The sequence below is a fragment of the Gossypium arboreum genome, chromosome 1 (assembly GCF_025698485.1).
Source record: "Gossypium arboreum isolate Shixiya-1 chromosome 1, ASM2569848v2, whole genome shotgun sequence".
In the NCBI taxonomy this organism is placed as follows: Eukaryota; Viridiplantae; Streptophyta; class Magnoliopsida; order Malvales; family Malvaceae; genus Gossypium; species Gossypium arboreum.
The window spans coordinates 16,285,869-16,308,914 of record NC_069070.1 but is presented as its reverse complement, the minus strand read 5'-3'; the positions used below and the strand labels follow the sequence as shown (position 1 = coordinate 16,308,914).

General features: G+C 34.3%; 2 protein-coding genes across 2 annotated transcripts in view; one reads left to right on the top strand and one right to left on the bottom strand.

The window, feature by feature from the left end:
- Positions 1-746: 746 nt before the first annotated feature.
- Positions 747-11,118, top strand: LOC108481142 (lysine-specific demethylase REF6-like). Its single transcript, XM_017784307.2, is given in 3 exon segments — positions 747-1,475; positions 10,717-10,907; positions 11,101-11,118. Coding segments are annotated over 3 exon segments (570 nt in total). The 5' UTR covers positions 747-1,114.
- A 2,270-nt stretch (positions 11,119-13,388) lies between these two features.
- LOC108482723 (callose synthase 10) overlaps positions 13,389-23,046 on the bottom strand; it is a 28,855-nt gene continuing 19,197 nt past the window's right edge. Inside the window, exons 36-51 of the mRNA XM_017785841.2 lie at positions 22,689-22,808; positions 20,975-21,090; positions 20,798-20,881; positions 20,003-20,115; positions 19,390-19,442; positions 18,110-18,286; positions 17,982-18,029; positions 17,520-17,678; positions 17,216-17,329; positions 17,027-17,115; positions 16,711-16,869; positions 16,486-16,588; positions 15,497-15,616; positions 14,619-14,669; positions 14,297-14,479; positions 13,389-13,754 (exon numbers count right to left, since the gene is read on the bottom strand). Of these exons, the coding sequence (XP_017641330.1) occupies positions 13,518-13,754; positions 14,297-14,479; positions 14,619-14,669; positions 15,497-15,616; positions 16,486-16,588; positions 16,711-16,869; positions 17,027-17,115; positions 17,216-17,329; positions 17,520-17,678; positions 17,982-18,029; positions 18,110-18,286; positions 19,390-19,442; positions 20,003-20,115; positions 20,798-20,881; positions 20,975-21,090; positions 22,689-22,808 (1,926 nt within the window). The 3' untranslated portion in view covers positions 13,389-13,517. The remainder of the gene's footprint in view (positions 13,755-14,296; positions 14,480-14,618; positions 14,670-15,496; positions 15,617-16,485; positions 16,589-16,710; positions 16,870-17,026; positions 17,116-17,215; positions 17,330-17,519; positions 17,679-17,981; positions 18,030-18,109; positions 18,287-19,389; positions 19,443-20,002; positions 20,116-20,797; positions 20,882-20,974; positions 21,091-22,688; positions 22,809-23,046) is intronic.

Sequence of the window (23,046 nt, the reverse complement as noted above, 5' to 3'; positions counted from 1 at the left end):
GGGCATTTTCATATGACTCGCTTGAGGATGATTCTCTTCTGCCAAAGAGGAATCTCTCTAGAAAAAAAAACAGGGAAAATTTATTGAAAGAGAAGAAACTGGATCAGATGATGCAGATGAAAATTTTACCCATCAGCAGCATTGGAGGAATCTCAGAGGCAAGCAAGGCAAATATATTGAAGAAGATGACATAGTTTCGGGTGATTCACTTGACGAATGTTCTCTTAACCAGTATAGGAAAATTCATAGACCTGGCAGTCCAAATTTTGGGAGAGACAAGATGCTGTATCAGATGATGAACACGATGAAATTTCTCATCAGCTGTGTAGAAGGATTTGTGGGGGCAGGCAAATTAAGCCACTTGAGAGAAACATGCAATCTCCGATGATTCAGGAGCTGATAATTGCCTTAAACAGTAGAAAGAATACCTAAAGGCAATCAAGGAAACTTTTTTGAGAGAGATATTGGAGTATCTGATGATGCATCAGAGAATGATTCTCGACATCAGCTTACTAGGTTTCCTAGACGCGAGCAAATTCAGTGCATGGAAAGAAGTGATTCGTTTTCAGATGATTCACTTGAAGATAATCATCAACAACAGTGTTGGAGGATTCCCAGAAGCAAAATTGCCAAATTTACTGATAGAGAAGATTCTTCATTTGATTCATTGAATGGTAATTCTCATCAAACCACAGTGAGGTTACTACAAATCAACAAACCAAATTTATTCGGAGGGAAGATGCATTTTTATCTGATTCCCATCTCTTTAGCAGCTTAGGAGTATTCTGCGAAGTAAGTGAACCGAACCTCTTGAGAGGGAAGACGGAGTTTCTGATGATTCCTTGGATGATACTTCTCTGCAGCAGCTTCTGAAGACTCCAAGAAGCAGGCAAGGGAAACTTATTGAAAGGGAGATGCTGTTTCATATGATTCATTGGATGAGAATCATCTTCAACTAAATAAGTGCCTTAGAATCAGAAAAAAGAAAGCCAAGACACTGCAACAAATAAAACACAAAATTTCTCAGAATGTGAAACAAGGGAAATGTAGGACAACAAAACAAGTAGTCTCTCAGCAAGTGAAACAAGGGACTCTTGAGAATCGTAACGCCAAAATGAAGCAACGTTGTAGACAGTGCGATTCATATGTTGAAGATGAGATAGGTGAACCCAGCACACACCTTAGGAAAAGAATCAGAAAGAGTCCAAAAGAGTCGGAAACAAAACTGAAAGAGAAGAAGCAAGCGGGTAAGAAGAAAGTGAAGAATGCTTCAAACTCAAAAACTCTAGCAGGTCAAGACACTGCAGAAGTAAGAGATGAGGAACCGGAGTATCAGTGTGACATGGAAGGTTGCATCATGAGTTTTAGCTCAAAACAAGAGCTGATCTTGCACAAAAGGAACATTTGTCCTGTAAAAGGGTGTGAGAAGTTCTTCTCACACAAATATCTGGTGCAGCATCGTCAAGTTCAAATGTGTGAAAAATAGAATGTCAATAATAATAATAATTTATCGCAAAAAAATAGAAAAAAAAAATAAAGAATACACAGATTTTTTTATGTGAAAATCGGGAAAAAAAATAAGGGCAGAAAAGAAGATAATTTACTATGTCGAATTCGAATGATTACATATCTATTTATAAGCTTATAAAACCATATTCTAATAGAATGAGTGTAGTAAGGTTGAACACCTTATTCTAAAATAAAATGAAAGAACTGTAGTGCTATATGGATTTTACTTTTATTTTATTTTATTTTATTTTACCATTGATTTTATTTTAATAAGGATTCGGATCACTCAATTCTAACAATCTCTACCTTGAAACAAAATCTTAATGAATAATTTCTTCACCATAAACTCTCAACGAACAAGTTCTCCACCTCTTCCATGAAACCCCTTAAAGGGTATTTTTCAACAATGAATATGGTGAGAGTCTCAAGGCCCAAAATAAGGCTCATGAACGTGATAGGCTCAAATTTCCTCAAGGCCCAATAACAAGGTTGAAGGCCAAACAAATCCAAGCAAGATTGAACGGGACCATCCAAGACTTCGTTACTAATACCCTAGATGCACACACTATCAAAAAAGAAAATCAAGATTCACTTTCTTGTTTTCAAGAAAATTAAGAAACCGAATCTTGGTCCAATTTTGTTGTTTCGGACAATTTCAAGAATCAAGAAAATCAAGATTTCAAATGTTAGAAATCTTGGTCCAAAAAACTGAATCTTGCAACCAAGGCGCATTGGATTTCATGTACGAGCTTGAATGAGACAATTTCGGAAGCAAATGGATCACAAGACCAAGTTCTTGAAAAAATGACCCATTAAGATGTCTACAAGCTCATCTTGAAGTTTGGAAAGTAATTTAATTGAATATCAGACCAAATAATCAAAGTGGCACAAATTGTAAAATATTTAAACTATAGGTCCAATTTTATTTTAATAGGTGGATCATCATGTAAGAATTCAGCCTAAGGAGTCCATTTAATTCATTTAGCTAAATTCCTATTAAAAGTTCACATTTAGAATTATTTTTTTTTATTTGATAAGTTGTCATGTTAATTATTCTATTACGGTTAGAAAACTTATTTTGGGGGCCTATAAGTAACATAGACGTTCACCCTTTTACACATACAATGGATTTATGTTTTTTTGAGTTAATAATAATTCTCTTTGAGATTTTCTTCAAGAATTGCTCTTGGGTTTTTTTTAGAAGCTTTTTTAACAATCTTTCAGGTTGTAGGAATCATCTTCAAGCTTTTTCTTACTAAGATTTTTTCTTAGAGAGGAAATTAGAGCCATTAAAAGGAGTTGTGGATTCTTAATGTTTCCAAGGCTTCTTAGGACGTCATCTTCTCTTTTCTATCCTTAATTTATCTTTTCTTGCTTATTTAAGTTAGTTCTTACTGTTTTGGCTTGCTGATTTTATTGATTTTTGTTCTAGGTTAAAGTTGCTTCAAGAAAGACGTTTTCTTATCTTGTTCTATCAAGAAACACATCAAAATTAGGAGTTTTAATCTTTTCTTATTGTTTCAAGCATTCTTGCACAATTTAGTTGTCATAATTTGCTTTTGTCTTTAAAATCACTTCTAACAAATCTGTTTGTGTTTTTCTAGATCTAGTTGGGGCATTTTCTTGAGGGCCAAGGACAGTTTCTTTCAATCAAAGAAACCCTAATTCATTCTCTTTTGGACTCTTTACCAGACGATTCATCGTTCTTTTGTTTTAATTTTATTTGACTCTCCTTTGTGACAACTAATTTGTTTTCGTTGTTTCTCGTTTCAGTTTACGTTCATCTAGAAATCTAGAATAAATCTGCGAATTTGAAAAACTTTATGATCCACTTCCGCATTCATCCATCTCATTCCTTATCAGAACACTAACAAGTCTAAGCAATGTTCAAACTTGGTTATGAGAAGTGACTTAGTCATCATATATGCAAGATTTTCATAAGTACTAATCTTGCTCACAACAATATCACCACGAGCAATAATATCATGAACAAAATGATACCGAACATCAATGTGCTTTGTTCTCTCATAAAACATTTGATCTTTTGTAAGGAAGATGACACTTTAACTGTAATAAAATATTATACTGATTTGAAGGTATTTGAGTTCACTAAAGAGTCCTTTCAACCAAATGACTTCTTTACAAGTCTCAGTAATCGCCATGTACTCAGCTTCAGTGGTAGACAAGGTGACTGTAGTTTGCAAGTGGCTTTCCAACTAATTGCACAACTTCCGATTGTAAAAATATAACCTGTGAAAGATCTTCTTATATCAAGATTTTCCAACAAGATCAACATCAGCATACCCAATGACTTCATCTTTAGTTCTTCCAAACAGTAAGCAAACATCAGTAGTACCTCGTAAGTATCTTAAAATCCACTGAACTTCTTTCCAGTGTTCTTTACCTGGATTCGTCATGTATCTGCTAACTGCACTGACTGCATATGATAAATCTGGACATGAACAAACCATAGCATACATGAGAGATCCCACTGCACTAGAATATGGAACATGTAACATGTACTCAATCTCATCATCTGATTATGGAAACAAAGCCGGTGAAAGTCTGAAATGGGCTGCTAAAAGAGTATTACCAAGCTTAGTTGTAACAGCCTGTTTTCAATGAAATCGGAACAGTGGTTTCGGGACCACAAATCTGAGTCCATAAGGAAAATTATTTTAATATTATTGCATGGTCTGCATTATGATAGAAATGTCGTATAAAAATTTTGTTAAGAAAATTTTACCGATTACATGTCTAATTTGATAAATGGACCAAATTGCATGAAATGCAAAAGTTGAGTTCTAGTAGCTATAAGTATCAAATAGCTATAGAATTCAAAACTTGAGGTCCTTATATGGAAAATATACCATTAAGAGGACTTAATAAATAAGGATGCTTAGTCATCCATGGAAAATTAAATAAAGAAAATGACTAAATTGGAAAGTAAAAATAATAAATGATGATAAATGATTAAATAAAGAAATATTATCTTTTTCATCATCTTTCCCAAATATTTTTACACAGAAACCCTAGTTAGAAGAGCTTGAAGGTAGCAACCTTATTTGGCTCAATTAGGTGAGTTTTCAAATCCCGTTTTTAGTAATTTTTATGTTTTTTAGATTGTAATAACTTAATCTAACTATCTCGGGGATACTAAGGTTTTTCCATAGAGGACTATGTATGAATTATGAAGTTTTATGGTAGAAAATGAAAGGTTGTTGATAGATAAATAACTTTGTAAAGTGAATTTTGATGAAATTGTAATTTAGGGATGAAATTGTAATTTAGGGACTAAATTGTAAAGATGCAAAATTTATGAAAAAAATTCTAAATTTTATGAAAAAATGGGCTATTATTGTGACATATGAAATTCGAATAGTCTTGGAATAATGATTAAATTGTATGAATTTCATTTTCCGAGCTTAGGGACGAAATCAGAATTAAAAAAAAAGCATATGGGAAAATAGTAATTTTGCCTAAGATGTGGATTGAATTGAATTGAAATTAAGCTAAATTTACTCGCATAGATCCGTATAGACCAAATATAGAGCTAGATCGAAGTAAAAAAAAAAAGTAATGGATTAGTAGCATACAAGTTCATGAACATTGTCAAGGTAAGTTTGTGTAATTAAATTATGTACATTTATATGTTTGAAATTGAATGTTGTATATATATATATATATGAATTGTGTAATTTCCATGTATATGAAATTGATTACATATCTAAAAAAGTTCGATAAATGTTAAGTCCCGTTTGAATAAATGAAATTCGATAGATACAAGATTCTCAAATTGGTTGTGGTCCTGCATATATTGCGGACACACCACAGCTCGAAAGAGTGTCCAATTATTAGCCCTCTCGAGCTTCCCATTATATGGTTCTTGCGAGCTTCCTGTTAATAGCTCTTTGGAGCATCCTGATTGGTTGTAATTCTGCATCTGTTGTAGACACACCACAACTCTTATGAGCGTCCTGATATATGGCTCTTCGTGAGCTTCCCAATTAAAGGATCTTTGTGAGCTTCTTGATTAATGGCTCTTCAGAACTTCCCGATAAGGCTCGCTTGAACTTCTTGATACATGGCTATCTGGAGCTTCTTGTTTAATGGCTCTTCGGAGCTACCCGTTATTGGCTCGCATGAGCTTCTCGATTATGGCTCTTATGAGCTTTCCATTATATAGCTCGGATAAGCTTCCCGTTACATGGCTCACATGAGCTTCCTGTTATATGGCTCTAGAAAGGGCTTCCCGATTATGTGTTCTAATGAGCACTCCCAAATATGAATTGACAAATTACAGAGTTATACACTTCTTGTGTATTACCGTGTATCCATCTATATTTCAAATTATTTAATGGACAAAGTTCTGATATAAGTTAAGGTAAATTTTGAATGAGATATTACCTGTATACACCTGAAATCACATGGAAATTTGATATTTGATGAGCTCATCCCTGATTATTGATATTCACATGAAATACATGACTAACATGTTGATGAAATTGTGTGTTTAGGCTATTAGCCAAATTGCTTGGATGCATTTTGTATGCTTACTTTAAATGTAAATGAATGGTAAGTTTATTTCATGTTATACGAACTTACTAAAGTTTAAATGCTTACTCTATTTTATTTCCTCTGTTTTATAGTAGCTCAAAAGCTCATTAAGGTTGGAAGTTGGTTAGAGATACATCGCACTATCCATCGGCTCATTTCGGTATAAATAGTAAATTAATTTTTGGTTATAATGGCATGTATAGGTTTAAATAGCCAATGTTGGCATATAAATGTTTTAGTTGTAATTAGCCATTGGTATGGCTTGTGATGAATGTGTTTTGATGTATATATATATATATATGAGATAATGTCATGTTTGATATGAGTGTTAAGTATGGACAATTAATAGTAAATTTCATAAGTATGTCTAAATGTATTTTTGGTAAAATAGGTAAGTAGGATATATGGATTTATGAAGTAATATGTCATGCATAAGACTTGATTTTTGGCTTGGTTTAAATATTTTGGATTGACTTGTGTATGTGTTAAAGTGTTTAAGTAGGTGGAAGACTAATTGGGTGAGAAAAGTGGCCTTGAAAATGGCTTATTTTCGTCCACGCCGGCAGAGACACAGGTGTGTGTCTCAGCTATATGTGACACACGGTATATGTGTCCCTTGCATCTTTAAAATTTTAAATAGAATGCTCAGGATTTTTCACACGGCCTGGCATACGAACGTGTGGCTTGGCCATGTGACCTCTACACCTACATAGGACCTAGCACACGAGCGTGTGACTTGGCTGTGTGACCCAAGTCAGAAAGTTACACGGATACAGACATGGGCTGGGACACGGCTGTGTGCCCCATTTCGAATGCCCACACAGCCTGAGACATGGGCGTGTCTCTTGCTCACACGACCTAACCACAAGGGCATGTATATTCTGTACCTAGGAAAAATTTTGATATTTCGCTAAAAAATTCTCTAAGTATCCGGTTTAGTCCCGACTTGTTTCTAATGTATGTTTTGGACCTCGAGAGGCCATATAAAGGACTTTATGAATAATATATGACATGGATGTTAAATAATTTGAAATGTCTATTTTTTAATTTGTTTATTACGGTAATGCTCCGTAACCCTGTTCCAACGATGGATACGGGTTAGGGGTGTTACATTAGCACTCTGCATATTGAACCTGCAAAGAACTTTCTTAATGTACCCCTTCTGACTCAGGTACAATTTACTTATTTTTCTATCTTTGAAAATCTCCATACCAAGTATTTTCTTTGCTGGTCCCAAATTTTTCATCTCAAATTCTTCACTAAGTTGGGCTTTGATCTTTCTTATCTCTCCTTTATCTTTTGCTGCTATCAACATATCATCAACATAGAAGAGTAGATACATAAAAGAACCATCACTATTTTTCTTAAAGTAAACATAACTGTCAAAGCTACTTCTTTTGAAATCACGAGAAGTCATAAAGGAATCAAACCTTTTGTACCACTATCTTGGTGACTGTTTCAAACCGTAAAGGGACTTTTTCAGCAAGCAAACATGGTCCTCTTTTTTCTGAGAATGTAAAACCCTCTGGTTGTTGCATGTAAACATTCTCCTCAAGTTCTCCATGCAAAAATGCAATTTTTACATCTAATTGCTTAAGCTCCAAATCATGCGTGGCCACAATACCAAGTAAAGCTTGAATCGAACTATGTTTCACAACTGGGGAAACCACATCTATGAAGTCCACACTTGGAATTTGATTGTAACCTTTTGCAACAAGCATTGTTTTATATATGGGTTCTTTAACTCTTGGAGTCCCTTCTTTCTTTTTAAACACCCATTTACAACGAACAACCTTTTTGCCTTTAGGAAGTTTCACAAGATCTCAAGTTCTATTTTTGTAGAGTGATTTCATCTCCTCTTGTATAGCAAACATCCACTTTTCTAAGTCTTCACAGCTAACCGCCTCAGAATAATTAGATGTCTCTTGGTTTGCATCTATATCTTTAGCCACATTTAAAGCATAGATAACTAGATTAGCCTCAACATACTTCTTTAGAAGTTTACTCTCTCTTCTAGTTTTGTTTTTGGTGATAGAATATTGTGGTGAAAAAGCAACTCTATTATGAATTTTAGTACTGGCTTGAGGATTCGACTTTGTTATAGATTATGGATTAATCTGATGCTCTGTCTACTTTTTCTATTCTTTATTGGAAAAGTCTTTAAAAGATAGGCAGTATAATAGTTTCATAAAAAACAACATCTCTACTAATCACAACTTTTCTATTTTTAAGACACCATAACTTATACCCTTTTACACCAGCTTTATAACCAAGAAAAACACATTTAATATATCTCAATTCCAATTTTCCATTATCAACATGAGCATATGCAGGACATCCAAAAATCTTTAAATCAGAATAATCAGCAGTAGAGGCTGTTTCGGCCCAAAACGACTTTGGTAAGTTGACATTCAACAACATACATCGAATCTTCTCTATGATTGTTCAGTTCATTCATTCTGCAACATTGTTTTTCTGTGGAGTATGACGAACTGTCAAGTGTCTCACGATCCCTTCTGACTTACACTATTCATTAAACTCACCAGACCATTTTCTGTGTGGAGGTGTTTTATTTGTTTTCCCATTTGTTTTTCAACCATAGTTTTCCAAGACTTAAATGTAGAAAACACATCACTTTTCTACTTCAGAAAAAATGTCCTAACTTTTCTAGAAAAATCATTAATAAGTATTAGCATATAATTAACTCCACCTCTCGAAGACACTTTGGATAGCCCCTATAAATTAAAATGAATATACTACAATGTTCCCTTCGTGTTATGGATTCCTCTAGTGAATCAAACTCCCTTTTGCTTCTTAAAAACGCAGTGCTCACAAAATTCCAGTTTACAAATTCCTTGTTCATCAAGAAGTCCTCTTTTGCTCAATTCTACCATGCCATTTTCACTCATACGCCCTAGGTGCATATGCCAAAGTCTAGTAACATCATCATCTGATAAGGAAGAGGAAGCGACAGCTACATCACCAGTAACCGTAGAATCCTACAAAAAATATAACTTGGCAGTCTTTCTCTGCCCTTTCATAATAATGAGGGAACCTTTAGAAATCTTCAAAACCCTAATTTCAGCTGTATATTTTTACCCTTTTGAATCAAAAGTACTCAACGAAATCAAATTTCTCTTCAATTTTGGAACACGTCGTATATCACTCACTAAGTGTTCTAAAAACCCCGTCAAACATCTTAACTTTAATCATTCCAACACCTGTAATTTTACACGAAGCATTATTTCCCATCAAAAGAACACCTTCAGACACTGTTTCGTAAGTTGTAAACCAATCCCGATTGGGACTCATGTGGAAGGTACAGCCCGAATGAAGGATCCACTCATTGCTCACTTTAGAATTGTTGACAGAAGCGACTAGAAGTTCACCATCACTATAGTCTTCTACAACATCAACTTTACCATATTTTTCTAATTGTTTTCCTTTTTGATTCATAGGCTCCCTTTTGATATTGTTTTGCAGGTTATAGCACTCAGATTTAACATGCCCTTTCTTCTTGCAAAAGTTACAAGTTTTACCTCTATTTGAAGACTTCGATCTACCCTTAAATTTACCGTGAGGATTCTGTTCCTATGTCCTTCCACGATCATCATCAACATTCTGATCTTATCTCTCACGACCAATGAGTCCCTCTCCTTAATAGTCGGGTTTAACCACAAGATGCTTCATCTTATCATATGAGGGCAAAGAATCATAAACCTCATCAACTGTGAGAAACTCGAGGCTATATAAAATTGTCTTTAAAGGTTGAATAAGACGGGGGCAATGAACAAAGTAGAATCAACCCTAGATCTTCCTCATCATACTGAACCTCTATAGCCTCTAAGCAGTGTTCGTGCATAAATGACATCTTCCTCCAAACGATGAGCATAAAGATGTTGTTTCATATGCAGCTTACTGATTAGAGTTTTCGACATACATATTTGTTCCAACCTCTTTCATAATGCATCAGTGGTCTTTTCCTTCATCACATCCTGCAAAATTTCATTAGACAAACACAGATGTAACTGTGTTAACACCTTTCAATCTTTACGCCTCTTCTCTTCCTCCGTCAATGTCGAATGCATCTTATCTATCCCTACCGGGGCTCCTCTAAGTCCTTCTGCGCAAGAACTATCTGCATCTTTATTTGCCACAACATGAATCTGGTGTTGCGGTCCAACAGCGAAATTTCATACTTCAAAGATGTCATTATCGTGATTAAGATGAACAACCTGGAAGCTCTAATACCAACTTGTGAAAAATAGAACATCAATAATGACAATGTATCACAAAGAAAAGAGAAAGAAAATTAAAGAACACATAGATTTTTGCATGAAAAATCCTTTCGGGAAAACACCACAGGCAGAGGAGAAGATAATTGACTATGTCGAATTCGAATGATTGCAAGATGAGTAGACTATGTCTATTTATAGGCTTGTACAACCATATTCTAATAGAAGGAGTGTAGTAAGGTTAAAATACCTTATTTTAATCAATATCAACTAGATGAAGTGAAATAAGGTTGAAAAACCTTATTCTAAAAAAAAAAAAAAAAAGTGTAGTTCTATATGAATTTTACTTTTATTTTATTTTACCACTGTATTTTATTTTAATAAGGATTCGGGTCACTCAATTATAACAAAATAGATGACCAACCTCTTGAATGCCCTTGGAAAGGTTGCAAGAGGACATTCTAGTGGGCATGGGCTTGAACCAAACACATCAGGGTTCACGTGGGTGCTTGTCCTTATGTGTGTGCTGAGGAAGGATGTGGGCAGACATTTTGGTTTGTGTCAGATTTCAGTTGTCACAAACGAAAAACCGGTCCTTCAACAAAAGTAAGGGATAAATGGATAATTTTAAGGAAGTCTAATTTAACAATTTTCTAATGAACTAGTTCAATTGATAGGGTAGGTTAAGTTCACAAAAAGGATTAGAATTTGGCCACCCATTATTGTGATTCAAAAAATTGTTACTAATGTTTCGACCTTGGGTTTCATTATTACACTCTTTCATTAACTGCAATCACAGCAATTGCTTGGATCTTGAACCAGATTCCCCTGCCTTAACCAATGTCGACTACTAGGATGTTTTGTTCGTATGCTTGTTGATTGAACTGCAACTCGTTTACTCTAGTCAAGCTTGAAATTGGCCCAATTCCATCTGAATATAGTTTCACTTTTAAAACATGCTACCTTCAGTAGTAGTATTAATTTAAACCATAGTTTAATATATGATTTAATAAAAATTAATTTCAATGATTATGGTTTGTTTTGGAAAAGAAAAAATCTGTTTATTTTGACAAGACCCTATATTTTACAAGAGTTTTATTCATTTTCTAATTTCAAGTTTAAATTTATATTAATTTTTATGTCTAACTATTGAAATGTATATATATGATAAATAAACTCTTTCTTCATGTAATTAAATAAGAAACCAAACGAGACATTACAACCATTTTTGAGATAATTGAATAGCTTGTGCTAATTGAATTTATATACTAGGAGTCAGATTTCAGATGCTTTGTGGTCTTACTGCATTTCATTTGGTGCTTACTCTACCTAAGTTCAAGCATAATTTCGAACACCTAAGAAAGATAGCTGTCTCCTCCAAATTATTTCATCAAATTCGTACTGCTCATTCTTTTTCTTTTTTTTTTTTTTGCTACATATAAAATGTTTTCAGTACATGCAATGCAGTAAAAAGGTAGTAATACGGAAATCAATTTGTGAGAATCTCAAGAAATTCAACAATCACGATCTCAAGCTTCAATTAAGTTTGATTAAGCTCTACCCAGAATTCGGTTGGAGAATTTGAGTAGAAACTTGGGGTATATGAATTCGAATAGATTGATTATTGCTTCTATAATAACTGAGCCAATTTTGAATTTGAGTGTTTAACCTAAAAGTTCGGACAAATTTGACATCATCGTCATCACGTCAGCGTGCGCCAGTGGACAGTTTTGCATACTATTCGCATCTTCTCATCTCGTGTATGAGCCCAACATTACATAAATTGGGGTCGGCCCTGGATTTATATTCACCATTATATTCCATAGTTTGCAAACAAACCAGGTGAAATCTTGCTGTTTATTCGATGACTTTCGTACTCAAGTTCGTTATTTACTAGGACTAGGTCCACAAATTCTATCTGTCAAGCCAGGATGAGCAAATAAATTGAAAACACCGAGAAATCAATTTGATGGTACAGTTCAACTTGAATTTTGTCCCATTCAACTTGTTTTGAGATTAATGTTATTATCCAAACCTCATAACTTGGTTCAAATTCGGTTTTTTCACATGAAACCATTTTATTCAAATAATATTGAAAAAAAATCATATTTACAAAAATAGACCTTGTAGAATAGTAGATGAACCACTTCTTTTAGACTACTACATTTAACCTAATTATAATATCATTAAAAAATTAAATATAACAAGTGCCTCACAAAATGTTATAAAAGCGTAATTTCATATTAGTATAAATAGATCATTCCTTAAATATAATAGTTATAAGCATAAGCATAATCTTAATTTTAGAAAGAAAAAAACCTTTATAATATTTTATTTATAAAACAAACAATTATTCAAAATTTAAATTATAACTAATTAAAGCTAAAAGAAACGCCAAGTAAAACATTAGATATAAAAAAAACAAATACATGAATTTTCTTTTAGCTTCAAAAATATTCTAAATGGCCTTGCCAATGTCTCTTGACATTAATTTATAGATAATAATTATATACACTACCCACAAGTGAGTTTGAAATTATGCCATTTGTTTTAGAATAAAATATAATAGTAATTAAATAATTAAAAACAATTGATATTGCTTCTGGAGTTTTTTATTCCACCCACAGTAAATTACCCTTATTATAATATATAAATGAATCCAAAACATGTTTTGAAAAAAGAACAGTATTAGATATTTTAAACCCAAAGAAAGTATAATATATATATATATATATATATTACAAAACCGGCCGGCGAGCTAAAGCGAAGCAAAACGAATGAAACTATTGGGTTCAATTGTCCAAAAATCAACCAAACAGAATACACCCCTAATGTCGGGCCCAAAAAGGTCACCCTTCCATTCTGCAGAATTTAGGATTTTGAAATGTGTAATTTACAACAAGGTCACAATCAGAAGAAACTCCCATCTCAGACATTAATGCCAATTTCGCCCTTCACGTTCTTGTTTATTTGTATTTGTTCTTTCATGCATAATTCAGTACTAAATGGTTAAGGTAAACCTCTCATTCTTAAACATACTACTAACAGAACCATCTGTGAATGCATATAAATTCAATTATAGAACGATTGTACTCCATCAAAAATAATATATACTATAAAAGGATTGAAGTTAAATTCATAAATTAATAAATCGAGACCAAAAAATAAAAACAATAACTAGTTCCAGCAAACCTAACCTCAGCCAGAAAGTAGAAATCATGTCTCGACATTAGCTTTGTTTCCGGCAAGGATGAGAGAAATCTCCAGCCCACGGCTAAAGGCTTGGTTAAAGAGAAGGCGAGACTGGAAGGTTGAGATGAATGGGAACCATGACAACACTGCTAATGGTGCAAATATGATTGTACCCATTCCTGCGTCATAAAATCTTGCAATTTCTCGCACCGAATCCCATAATCCCAAACTTCTTACAACCCTCTTCCATGTAACAGCCAGCTAAATTATATCAACACAACACAAAACAAAAAAGGATACGAAATTGTTAGCAACAAAATGCAACACCATATTGTAGAGTGGTTTGAACTTGAAACAAAAATGAAGAATCATTCTGCACAGATTCAAACTCCTAATCATGCTAAGCTAGGTTCCTGTATACAGAGAGGTACCGCTCAAAATGCAACAGCCCAAGGAATGTTACTAGTGGACCAAGGCAAGCAATCCAAATAAAAAATATTAATCAGAAAAACACCCATCAGCGGGTCTGAATGAGTCAAACCAAGCTCAACCCGTAAGAAGCTCAAGTTGCTTGATTTGAAATAAAGATCAAACTTGACTAAGTTCATTTACCAAAATGAACTCAACTGTCATGCTTTACTTGGCAATAACCGAGATGAATTTCAGTATGATCTATGAGGAATATAAATATTCCTAAACAAGTTCTCTTAACATAAGTGCCATATTCGATAATCATTACTTCTACATGTTCAATTGAGAGAGAGGTATCCAAAGCAGGAAAATGAGGGAGCTGTAACACTTACACATAATATGGCCCAACCAGTTGGAACGAAACCGAGGATGCTTGCAAATAGGTCAGCAATTGATAACCCGGTGAAGGCAACGATAAGGCAAAGAGCAACAACAAGTCCAATGGATATAACCCCTTGCATAAATCGCATTACCAGTTGTAAATCATGGGACTTCTTAGGGCTGTAGGTGAGTAACTGCAAGCCAATAGAGAGGATCAATCATTAAGACACCTTTTAAAAGAAAGGCAGATATGTTGAAGATTATTTTTTTCTGGGAGGGGCATGTCTGGAAGGTGGCAAAGTTTGACGCCCTTGAATGATAAACAATACTGACCTTGAACAATAGGACAAATCCAACCAACACAATCCACGAAAATCCATAAAGCTGGACAGCAAAACAAAACCGTCAAGAACAAGTAACAATAAGAACCTTTTAGTCTAAGAATATGAATCTTCTTGAATAATAGTCCTTAAAACAATTGGCATATACATAATGCGTGAATTGACACACAAAACACAAGGCGGCAAACCCAACCAATACGATTCGGGAAAATCCATAAGGCTGGACAGCAAAATGATACCATCAAGAACAAGTTATAGTAAAAACCCTTTAGTCTAGAATATGAATCTTATTGAATAATGGTCCTAAAAAATACACCAATCAACATGCAAACACACTATTCATTGAACATAGGAAACTGTTCCACTAGATATAATTTCCAAGTTGTTGGTATGAATTTGATCTACTTCCAGCACCATTTATGGTTATATCCATCCCCTTGATTAACCAAATAGTCACCTACAGAAAAGCATAATCCGCAGTCACCTATTCTTTCAAGAAGGAAAGACAGATGCCACTTCTTGCATGCCTGGCAAGCAGGAAGGAGGCAATTTTGTAGTGGTGGAACTCCTCCGACATTTTCCACACGTTTTTGTGTTACCAGTTCATCCAATGTGGCTCAATTATAATTCATACATACATGCGACAAAAAAGCAATCCTTAGAACTTCCATCCTCAAGTTCTATGTTATGTTATTCTCCTTTCTCATCATACTAAGCACAGCATCTTTTTCTTTTAACATTGGATGGAAAGTGGCACGAAGAAAATATTGTGAGGGAAGTCAGAGAATGAGTTTCTCTAACATGCTTCATTAAATTTGAGAAACAAAGACAACAAATGCGAGCAGAAAATTATAAGGGCAAGAAGCACACCGCAATGGATGTATCTTTTCCTGTAAGATGGAGTTTGTACACAATGCCATACTGAAAAATAAAGAATCTCAAGCTTAATATTGTCTCCAATATGCGACCTCTCAGTGTTTGGATATGTATCTGCAGAAGAAATGTAATATTTTCCACAATAAGAAACATAAGAAGAAAAACGGTTGTCAATAGACAAGCAATTCCAACCAACACCTAAAGCTTGTTTCTAAACTAAAATATTAGAACAGAACCTTATGGAAATAAGGACACTAGGCCAACAAGCCAATGCGAGAAATGAAATAAATATTTTGAACTCAAAATGAAAAAAGTAAAAACAAGAAGAAAGACAACGTTAGGCAACTTTTAAGGTCCCTCGTTTCACATGATTGAAAGTGAAGAAGAGAATCTAGCTCAAAAGCTCTCTCAGACAATCATAGTTCATACTACTAAAAGAAAGAAAATAACTTGACATCAGGTACCACAGGAAAAAAGGTCAAATGAAATGTTGTCAAGAATACAAGGCACCCTCTCAATCCTAATAGTGCTTCTTGACACAAGATGCAAAAAAAAAAACATACTGCCTGAAAGAAGGCACAATAAGTATATGTACGTGTTTTTATATGTTTAATTGTGTGTACATACACACATATATTATGATAATAAACTCAAAAAACTGGTCTAGTTTATGCACAATATATTCAAAATTTTCATTTTCTTTTGTTGGCAAGTCCCCTTCCTGATATTGAATATTCAAATAATAAGAAGCAAAGAGTTTGATATTATCTCCTTTCTTACTAGTTATTACTAAGGAAGGATAATGAAATAACAAACTATAAAAAGAAATTGAAGAGAACCTCAAATATGCAAGTGTTCTTTGCACATATCACCTTGCAAAGACAAGGCGCAAAGACAAGGAGCATACTTTGACAAGACTAGTCAAATGCATAGACAAAGACTAAATAAGAACTAAAGAACTAATTAACATCGCAATGATAAACCTGTTCTTCATCCCACCAAGACTCCCAGCTATCATCTCCTTTCACGCCAACTCCACCTTTATACAGAAGCCAACTGGTCCAATCATCAAAATCTTCCACAGTTCTGTTCATTAAAAGATATAAGTAAGGATGAGCACCTATGATGTGGTAAAGTTGCAAACATGCAGTCTTACTTCTGGAAGTTTCAAGATAAAAGCTACAGAAGTGAAGTGCTATGGGACTTACTTCTGCCATTCAAAACCTGATGGGTTGAATATATAAGGGGCAAAAAGCCAAGAGATGACAAGGAACCAGCTGCTAAGAGTAAGCAAGATAAAAGAAACAGCACCCCCATCTGTGTAACCATATGCGATGTATACTATGAGAAGCAGTGCCACTTCAAGCCTGAGAAATATTAAGTTTGAAAGCTTTAAAATAAAAGCAGTTTTACTTTTTCATACAGATGATGTCAACCCAGCATAGTTCCCAGATCAACGTCAACTTTTGCTGGTGACAATTGAAATTAACAGCTAATTGGAATCCAACAGAGTGTATCACTTACGCCTTAACAAAATGGCTTCTTGAATAAAGCCTGTAATTTTCAGCAAACTTAATATGACGCACCACAAAACCTCTCCCAGTTGCTCTATACTGTTGGCTCAAATGCAAAAGATGAACATACATCTATTAAAATTGAAAGAGGAGAAATGAAAATCTTGAATATGTATGTAAACTAAAAGAAAACCCGTACTTTCGCACCACCATGGAGGATAGTCCGTCCAAAATAATGAGTTCTAGTTCCCAAGGAGAATGTGAAGAAGACAGAACATAACTGAAGCTGCATTGTAATAAAACTGAATACGGCCTGCATATCAATCGACCAAAAGATAATTAGAAACTTATTATACCAAAGAGAAAAATATCACCTTAGCAAAGGCTGTAAGATCGTAATATGTTAAAAGTTTCACAGATAACTTTCTGAAACTGGACCTACCAAACTACGAAATTTACAGGACAAAGAATATCAAGTTTCAAATGGAATCAGACTGACAAACCTTCAGCAACCCCAATTCAAGTATAAAACCCATTATCATAGGGACGGCAGTAAAAACTCCAATCTGTACCAAGAATTGAGTATTCAGAGCTGCATCCAATGCTGTGTTACCCGACATTCTAGCTTGCCTAGCGATTTCCTCGTCGAGTCCAGAGAAAGCCTGGTTGAATTGGAAATGAGTTGACAAAACTATTGTTACAATGCAAGATCTTTCAAGTAACTTTGATAAAATGCCCCATAAATGGGATGGTTTCACCTTGCCAAGATTTTAACAAATTTTCAAATGCATCCTTTTAAATGAAATTAATTGGCTGCCAAGCTTTTCTTTATCTTTAAAAAGTTTCCATGGCAGGAGAATTAAAAGGAACTCTATTGCCTAATTGCTTTCTTTCTGAAGAATAAGTTAAAAGAAAAGTGAACTATACATTAAAAGAACTTAGGCAAAGGAAGAAAAGTTATTTACCAGATAAACTCTTCCATACAAGAATATATAAACTGTAAGGACAGTCATCTGCGATAATGGAAAATAATATCAGACAAGTCTGAAGACTAGCAATGTAGTCTAAATCTAAAATGAGATAGAGATAATACCATTGTGCAGACATAATAACCGACGGTCGTGAAGAAGAAAGATAACATTCTAAAGAAATCAAAAAGTTGTCCAAGTCTGTATACATCCCTACTTAGGACTTGCTCCCCATTTCCCCCAGCAACTTTCCCCTCAAATAAAGCAATCTGGTTCAATCCAACATCTCTTCCCTTTCCAACCTGCATTATTAGAAAAGAGAACTCAAGAAAATAGGTATAGATGGGTCCAAGATATGGGCGTAAATGAGACACCTATATTTGCAAGCTATTCGAGTTCAACTCCAAAAAGATCTGAATTCAACTCGGTCATATTTGAGCTGAGCTCAAGCAGCTCAAGTTACCAAGCGAGCCGACCTTGAGTACCATAATCCAATTTCAAGTAGCACCAAGCCTAATCAAGTTTGTTATTTATAATATATCTAATATATCAAAGTTAAGTTACCATTTTATCCTTAATATAATATACTCAAAACCCGAGCCTATTATTTTTCTCCTGGTTTCCTTCTACAGACACGCTTCTACTCCCCTTGAGCTTCCTCACCAAAAGCTTTCTTCATGCTCTCAAAATCACATCTCATTTCTAAGCCATGTCTCTTCTTCCCCAAGGCTCGTTTCTTTCTCCCAAAATCACCTTCATCAGGCCTTTTTCGTTGTGAATGTGTCACCCACTATAATTGCCAATTATCCTCAACTTTAACCGAGACATACTTTTCAGGTCAGTATCTTTTCAAATAAATAAATTCAATATTTTGCAATTGTGCCTTTTCCACTCCTTTAAGTGATTATTGTTAAATTTAAAAATAAAAAATAAAACCATATCATTCAGAGACTAGATAACAAGTTGCAGAAAATTTTGATGTTTGGGCATAATTCCTACGTCTCTATAATGATTTTTTAGGCGTTTATTATATTTATGAAAACATTTATTTCCAGTAATCTAAATAACAAATTTCTCATGCCTGTTTGTTTCTACACAATCTTTTGATTTTCTTTGCTTTCCTGTGAAATGGAAGTGATTTAAGAAAACTGAACTCTCAAAATTTCATCATTTAAATAAAGATTGTACACAAAACAAGTTTGAACTTGAGTTTGAAATCGAACCAAGCATGAGCTTGAAAACTTAGTACTCATTTGAACTCAAGCCAAATTTTGAGCAGTGAATTTTGAATTGAGCTCAAGCTTGAGCTTTCATGAGAGCAAAGAAAATCAAAAGACAAATTCTTATGTGCCAGTCTCCCTTGGGGGAAAAAAAGAAGAAAAAAGACAAAAAAGAAAGAACAAACCTGAATGTATTCATGATGGGTGATGTTACCTTGCCTCAAAGTAGAGTTGAATCCTGTAAAAATTTTATTTAGGTATATCATTAAATTAGCTGAAAATAAGCTTTAAGCAACAATAGTAGGCTCCTTTTTTTCTGTTCGTATTGCTTCATGGTAAAATTTTCACTCTGACAATCTCCCAAGGATTGCAGTTTAAGAACTTTCAGTTCATACTAGGTGGCACCAGTGTGTGTTTTGCTAGAGTGACTAGCATGACTCCAGTTAAGTGGTTTAATCCCAAATACCTAGCAAGGAAGTTCTGAAAAAAGAGAACGTAATTGCAATGCTTTTTTATTATAGTAAAACAAGCACGGGAAAGTTGTAAACTACAAAAGATTAAGGAAAAATAAAATTAAAACCAGGGAAAATAAGAATGAAATCTTCTCCAGTTCCCATATGCGTTTATCAGATGGTTTTAGGGGTTGACTTTTGGATACACTTGTGTACAAGGTATCCTTGGCCTTCAAAAGTAAATGCAAAGAAATGAAGAAAAGAAAGTAGCTCAAGTAGTTGAGTTGAGAATTCTAATGCACTTTAAAAATGGAAACAAAAAAAAATTCTCATCATCCAAGCTTACCTGCATATATGTCTTCACTAATATTGATAACACGAGATGCCTTACTAATCCCTCCTCTAGTTATATGAAAGATCCGATCAAATACATCAGGATGCCCATAATGCATACGAACTCTGCATTTTCCCCACATGAAAATGGACATAAGTAATGAACCGAAAAAGCCCCTTCAAAGAACAACATATTAAGTGCAGATTGAAAAACAAGCTAGAAACCCTATCTTAATGCTTCAGAGGAAAACTCGAGAAATCAACAAAAACTACAGTTCCCAAGCACTAAACTAAGCAATCATACATGAAAAATTGAAAGTAATAATTTAAAGGAGTGTAAAAACACTTTTCCTTGAAAAATAAACACCATGAAGACAGTTCAATATGTGCAAGACATGTTTTCATGACATCAAGGTGGCAATGAGTATACTTCCTGAATTTCAAAAAAAATTAAATGAGCAACACTAGACACTGACAGCTATTCTTTTAAGCTTCCCAGTGTCATACAAGAATTCATCCACTGTCGTAATAAAAAAAAGGATTTTACAATTGCAATCATGTGACAGAACTGTCCAATATAGGCCAGTGGCTGGGAAGAAGACAGTGGAAAAGACATAAAACATTCACACTAAATCCTGGCTAGCAAAGGTGTTTCATTGATCATAGAATACAAAGAAAAGTCCCTTGAGGACTCAAATGCTAGCTTAACAGGACCTGCTGCCGATAAATTCAAGTGTTTTGGGAAATGATACACATGATAACTTTATTCATATAATCAGGAATAGCCTTTTACAGTAGATACACTCACTTGAGAGGATTTGCTAACACACGCTGGCCCAAAGTGACAAAACTAGTCTCCTGATTAGACATGAACCACGCTAGAGATGAAACACTGCATGTATATATCCACATCGTACGTCTTAGGGAGATAAAGAAAGAGATAAATTTATAGGAATGAATATTTCAGTTAAAAGGAAACAAAAACCTTCCGGTAAAAACATGCTCTCTAACACCAAGAATAGTTGGAGGTCGAATTCCATGATTTTCTCGAAACTCCTCAAGAAGATTTCTCATTTTCATTGCCTCCTCAAGGTAGTTGTCCTACACAACAAGACAACATGAAAGGCAAGTATTACAAGGCATTATTTATAATCTTTAAATATGTAATTGTATGCATTATGGGCATTATTTATAATCTTCACTACAAATCATACTACATTGCCACAATCTTTAACCTTGCAAAAAAAAAAAAAAAAGAAAAAAGAAAAACCAACATGAAAGGCAAGTATTACAAGGCATCTGTGGAGAAAGTAAAGACAGCACCTAATAAGAAAGACTAGAACACACAGAGAAACATTAAATGAAACTATAACATGGTTATTTGAAATGCTAGACATCCAACAAAAAGCAGAAATGTTAATGATGTGTTAACTCTGTTACAGCCTTCGGAAATTTCTAAAAAGGGCCCCTTAATATGAGCTTTCCATTAGCCCCAATGTTACAAAAAGTATTACCCAAAATATTATGAAAGTTGTAATAAGTTATGTAATTAAGTAATTCTTGTGTAATTGGGTACTGTTATGTGTAATTGTATAATTACACAACTTTTATAAGTTATAATAATTTGTGTAATTCAGTAACATTTTGTCTAGTTGGAACTGATAGAAAGCTTATTTTAAAAAGCTCATGCTAGAACTTCTCACAGCTTTCCCTTAATAATAACAAGCAGCTTATCTGCACAGATTCCAGGAAACATAAACAAGCATGAAAATAGAACAAGATCTTGAAACCAGTGAGCCATGGAAATCAAAGCTACCATAATATGCAGAAAATAGAACCACATTTGAAGCAACCATAATCAAAGCAGCCATAGAAATATATGATTACAAGCACCACAAATAGAATGAAGATTTTTACATCTTTTTTTTTAAGTAGACCTGTCCATGGGCTGGGCCAGAGTGTGGCCCAAGTCCAAAAAGTAAGCCCAGGGTCATTTTCAGCCCAGCCCGGCCAAAAAGGCCAGTTCACTGTTAAAAAAATAAAATATTAAAAATATTTTTTAGACTAATATTTTAAAATTAAGTTTAATTTTTTTTAAATATTATTTAAATTAAATTCGAGCCAGGCTAGGCCAAGACATAAACCTTGTCCAAGCCCAGCCCGAGACAGGCCAGGCCTACCGGGTGGGGCTGCCCAGCCCATGCACAGGTCACAGGTCTTGTCCCAGCACCAGTTTCATGGTAGAATCCAGCATTCCTAGTCAATCACTCATCACAGAGTAGTGAGTACTAACAACAGTGAAGAAACCAAAATAACAGAAAATAAAGTGAGACAAATCCAACAATAATGCATACTAATCAATTAACCAAAGAACTTATCAAGCCAACAGATAAAATATCCAAGTCAGCAGGCCTTGAGTACTCGGCAACAAAAGATCTGGCCCCATTCATTTCTTCTTTTCTTGAAATGTATTATCATATAAAAAATATGTAGAGACGTGGAACTAGACAACTAGTGCTGACAAAACTATATGAGCCTCTTTTCTTTTTACTAAAATCACGGTAAAAGCCAAAAGGTTAAGACTGAAAGAAGCATTTACCAGCTTCCTAATTGACACTCAATTACGAATATTAAGTTCAATTTTTTTTTAATGACAAAAACTACAAGGACTCAGAACAATGCACAGAATACTAAATTACCTGATTCATGTCAATAGTTTGAATAGCTTCCCCTCGTGTGAAGATAATAGCATGGTTCTGGTTTTCAGGTTTCCCTTCTCCAAGCTTAGGGTCTCCAGGAAGTTTAATTGAATAGACTTCCTGAAAAAAGGAAAAAGGCATAGAAAATTTTAACAACAAATCTCTTCTATAACATTATAGGAGAAAACAGAACCATTAAAAATTGTATATTTAACAAAAAAATTAAATATAAAAAGCTATCCAGCAAGCAAATTTATGGCAATAAAAGGGCAGGAGTCATTAAATCCAAGAAAGTATATCCACCACACACCTAAGAAAGGCACTATAAAGGCCTTGTAAAACAACCTACAGTGACTGG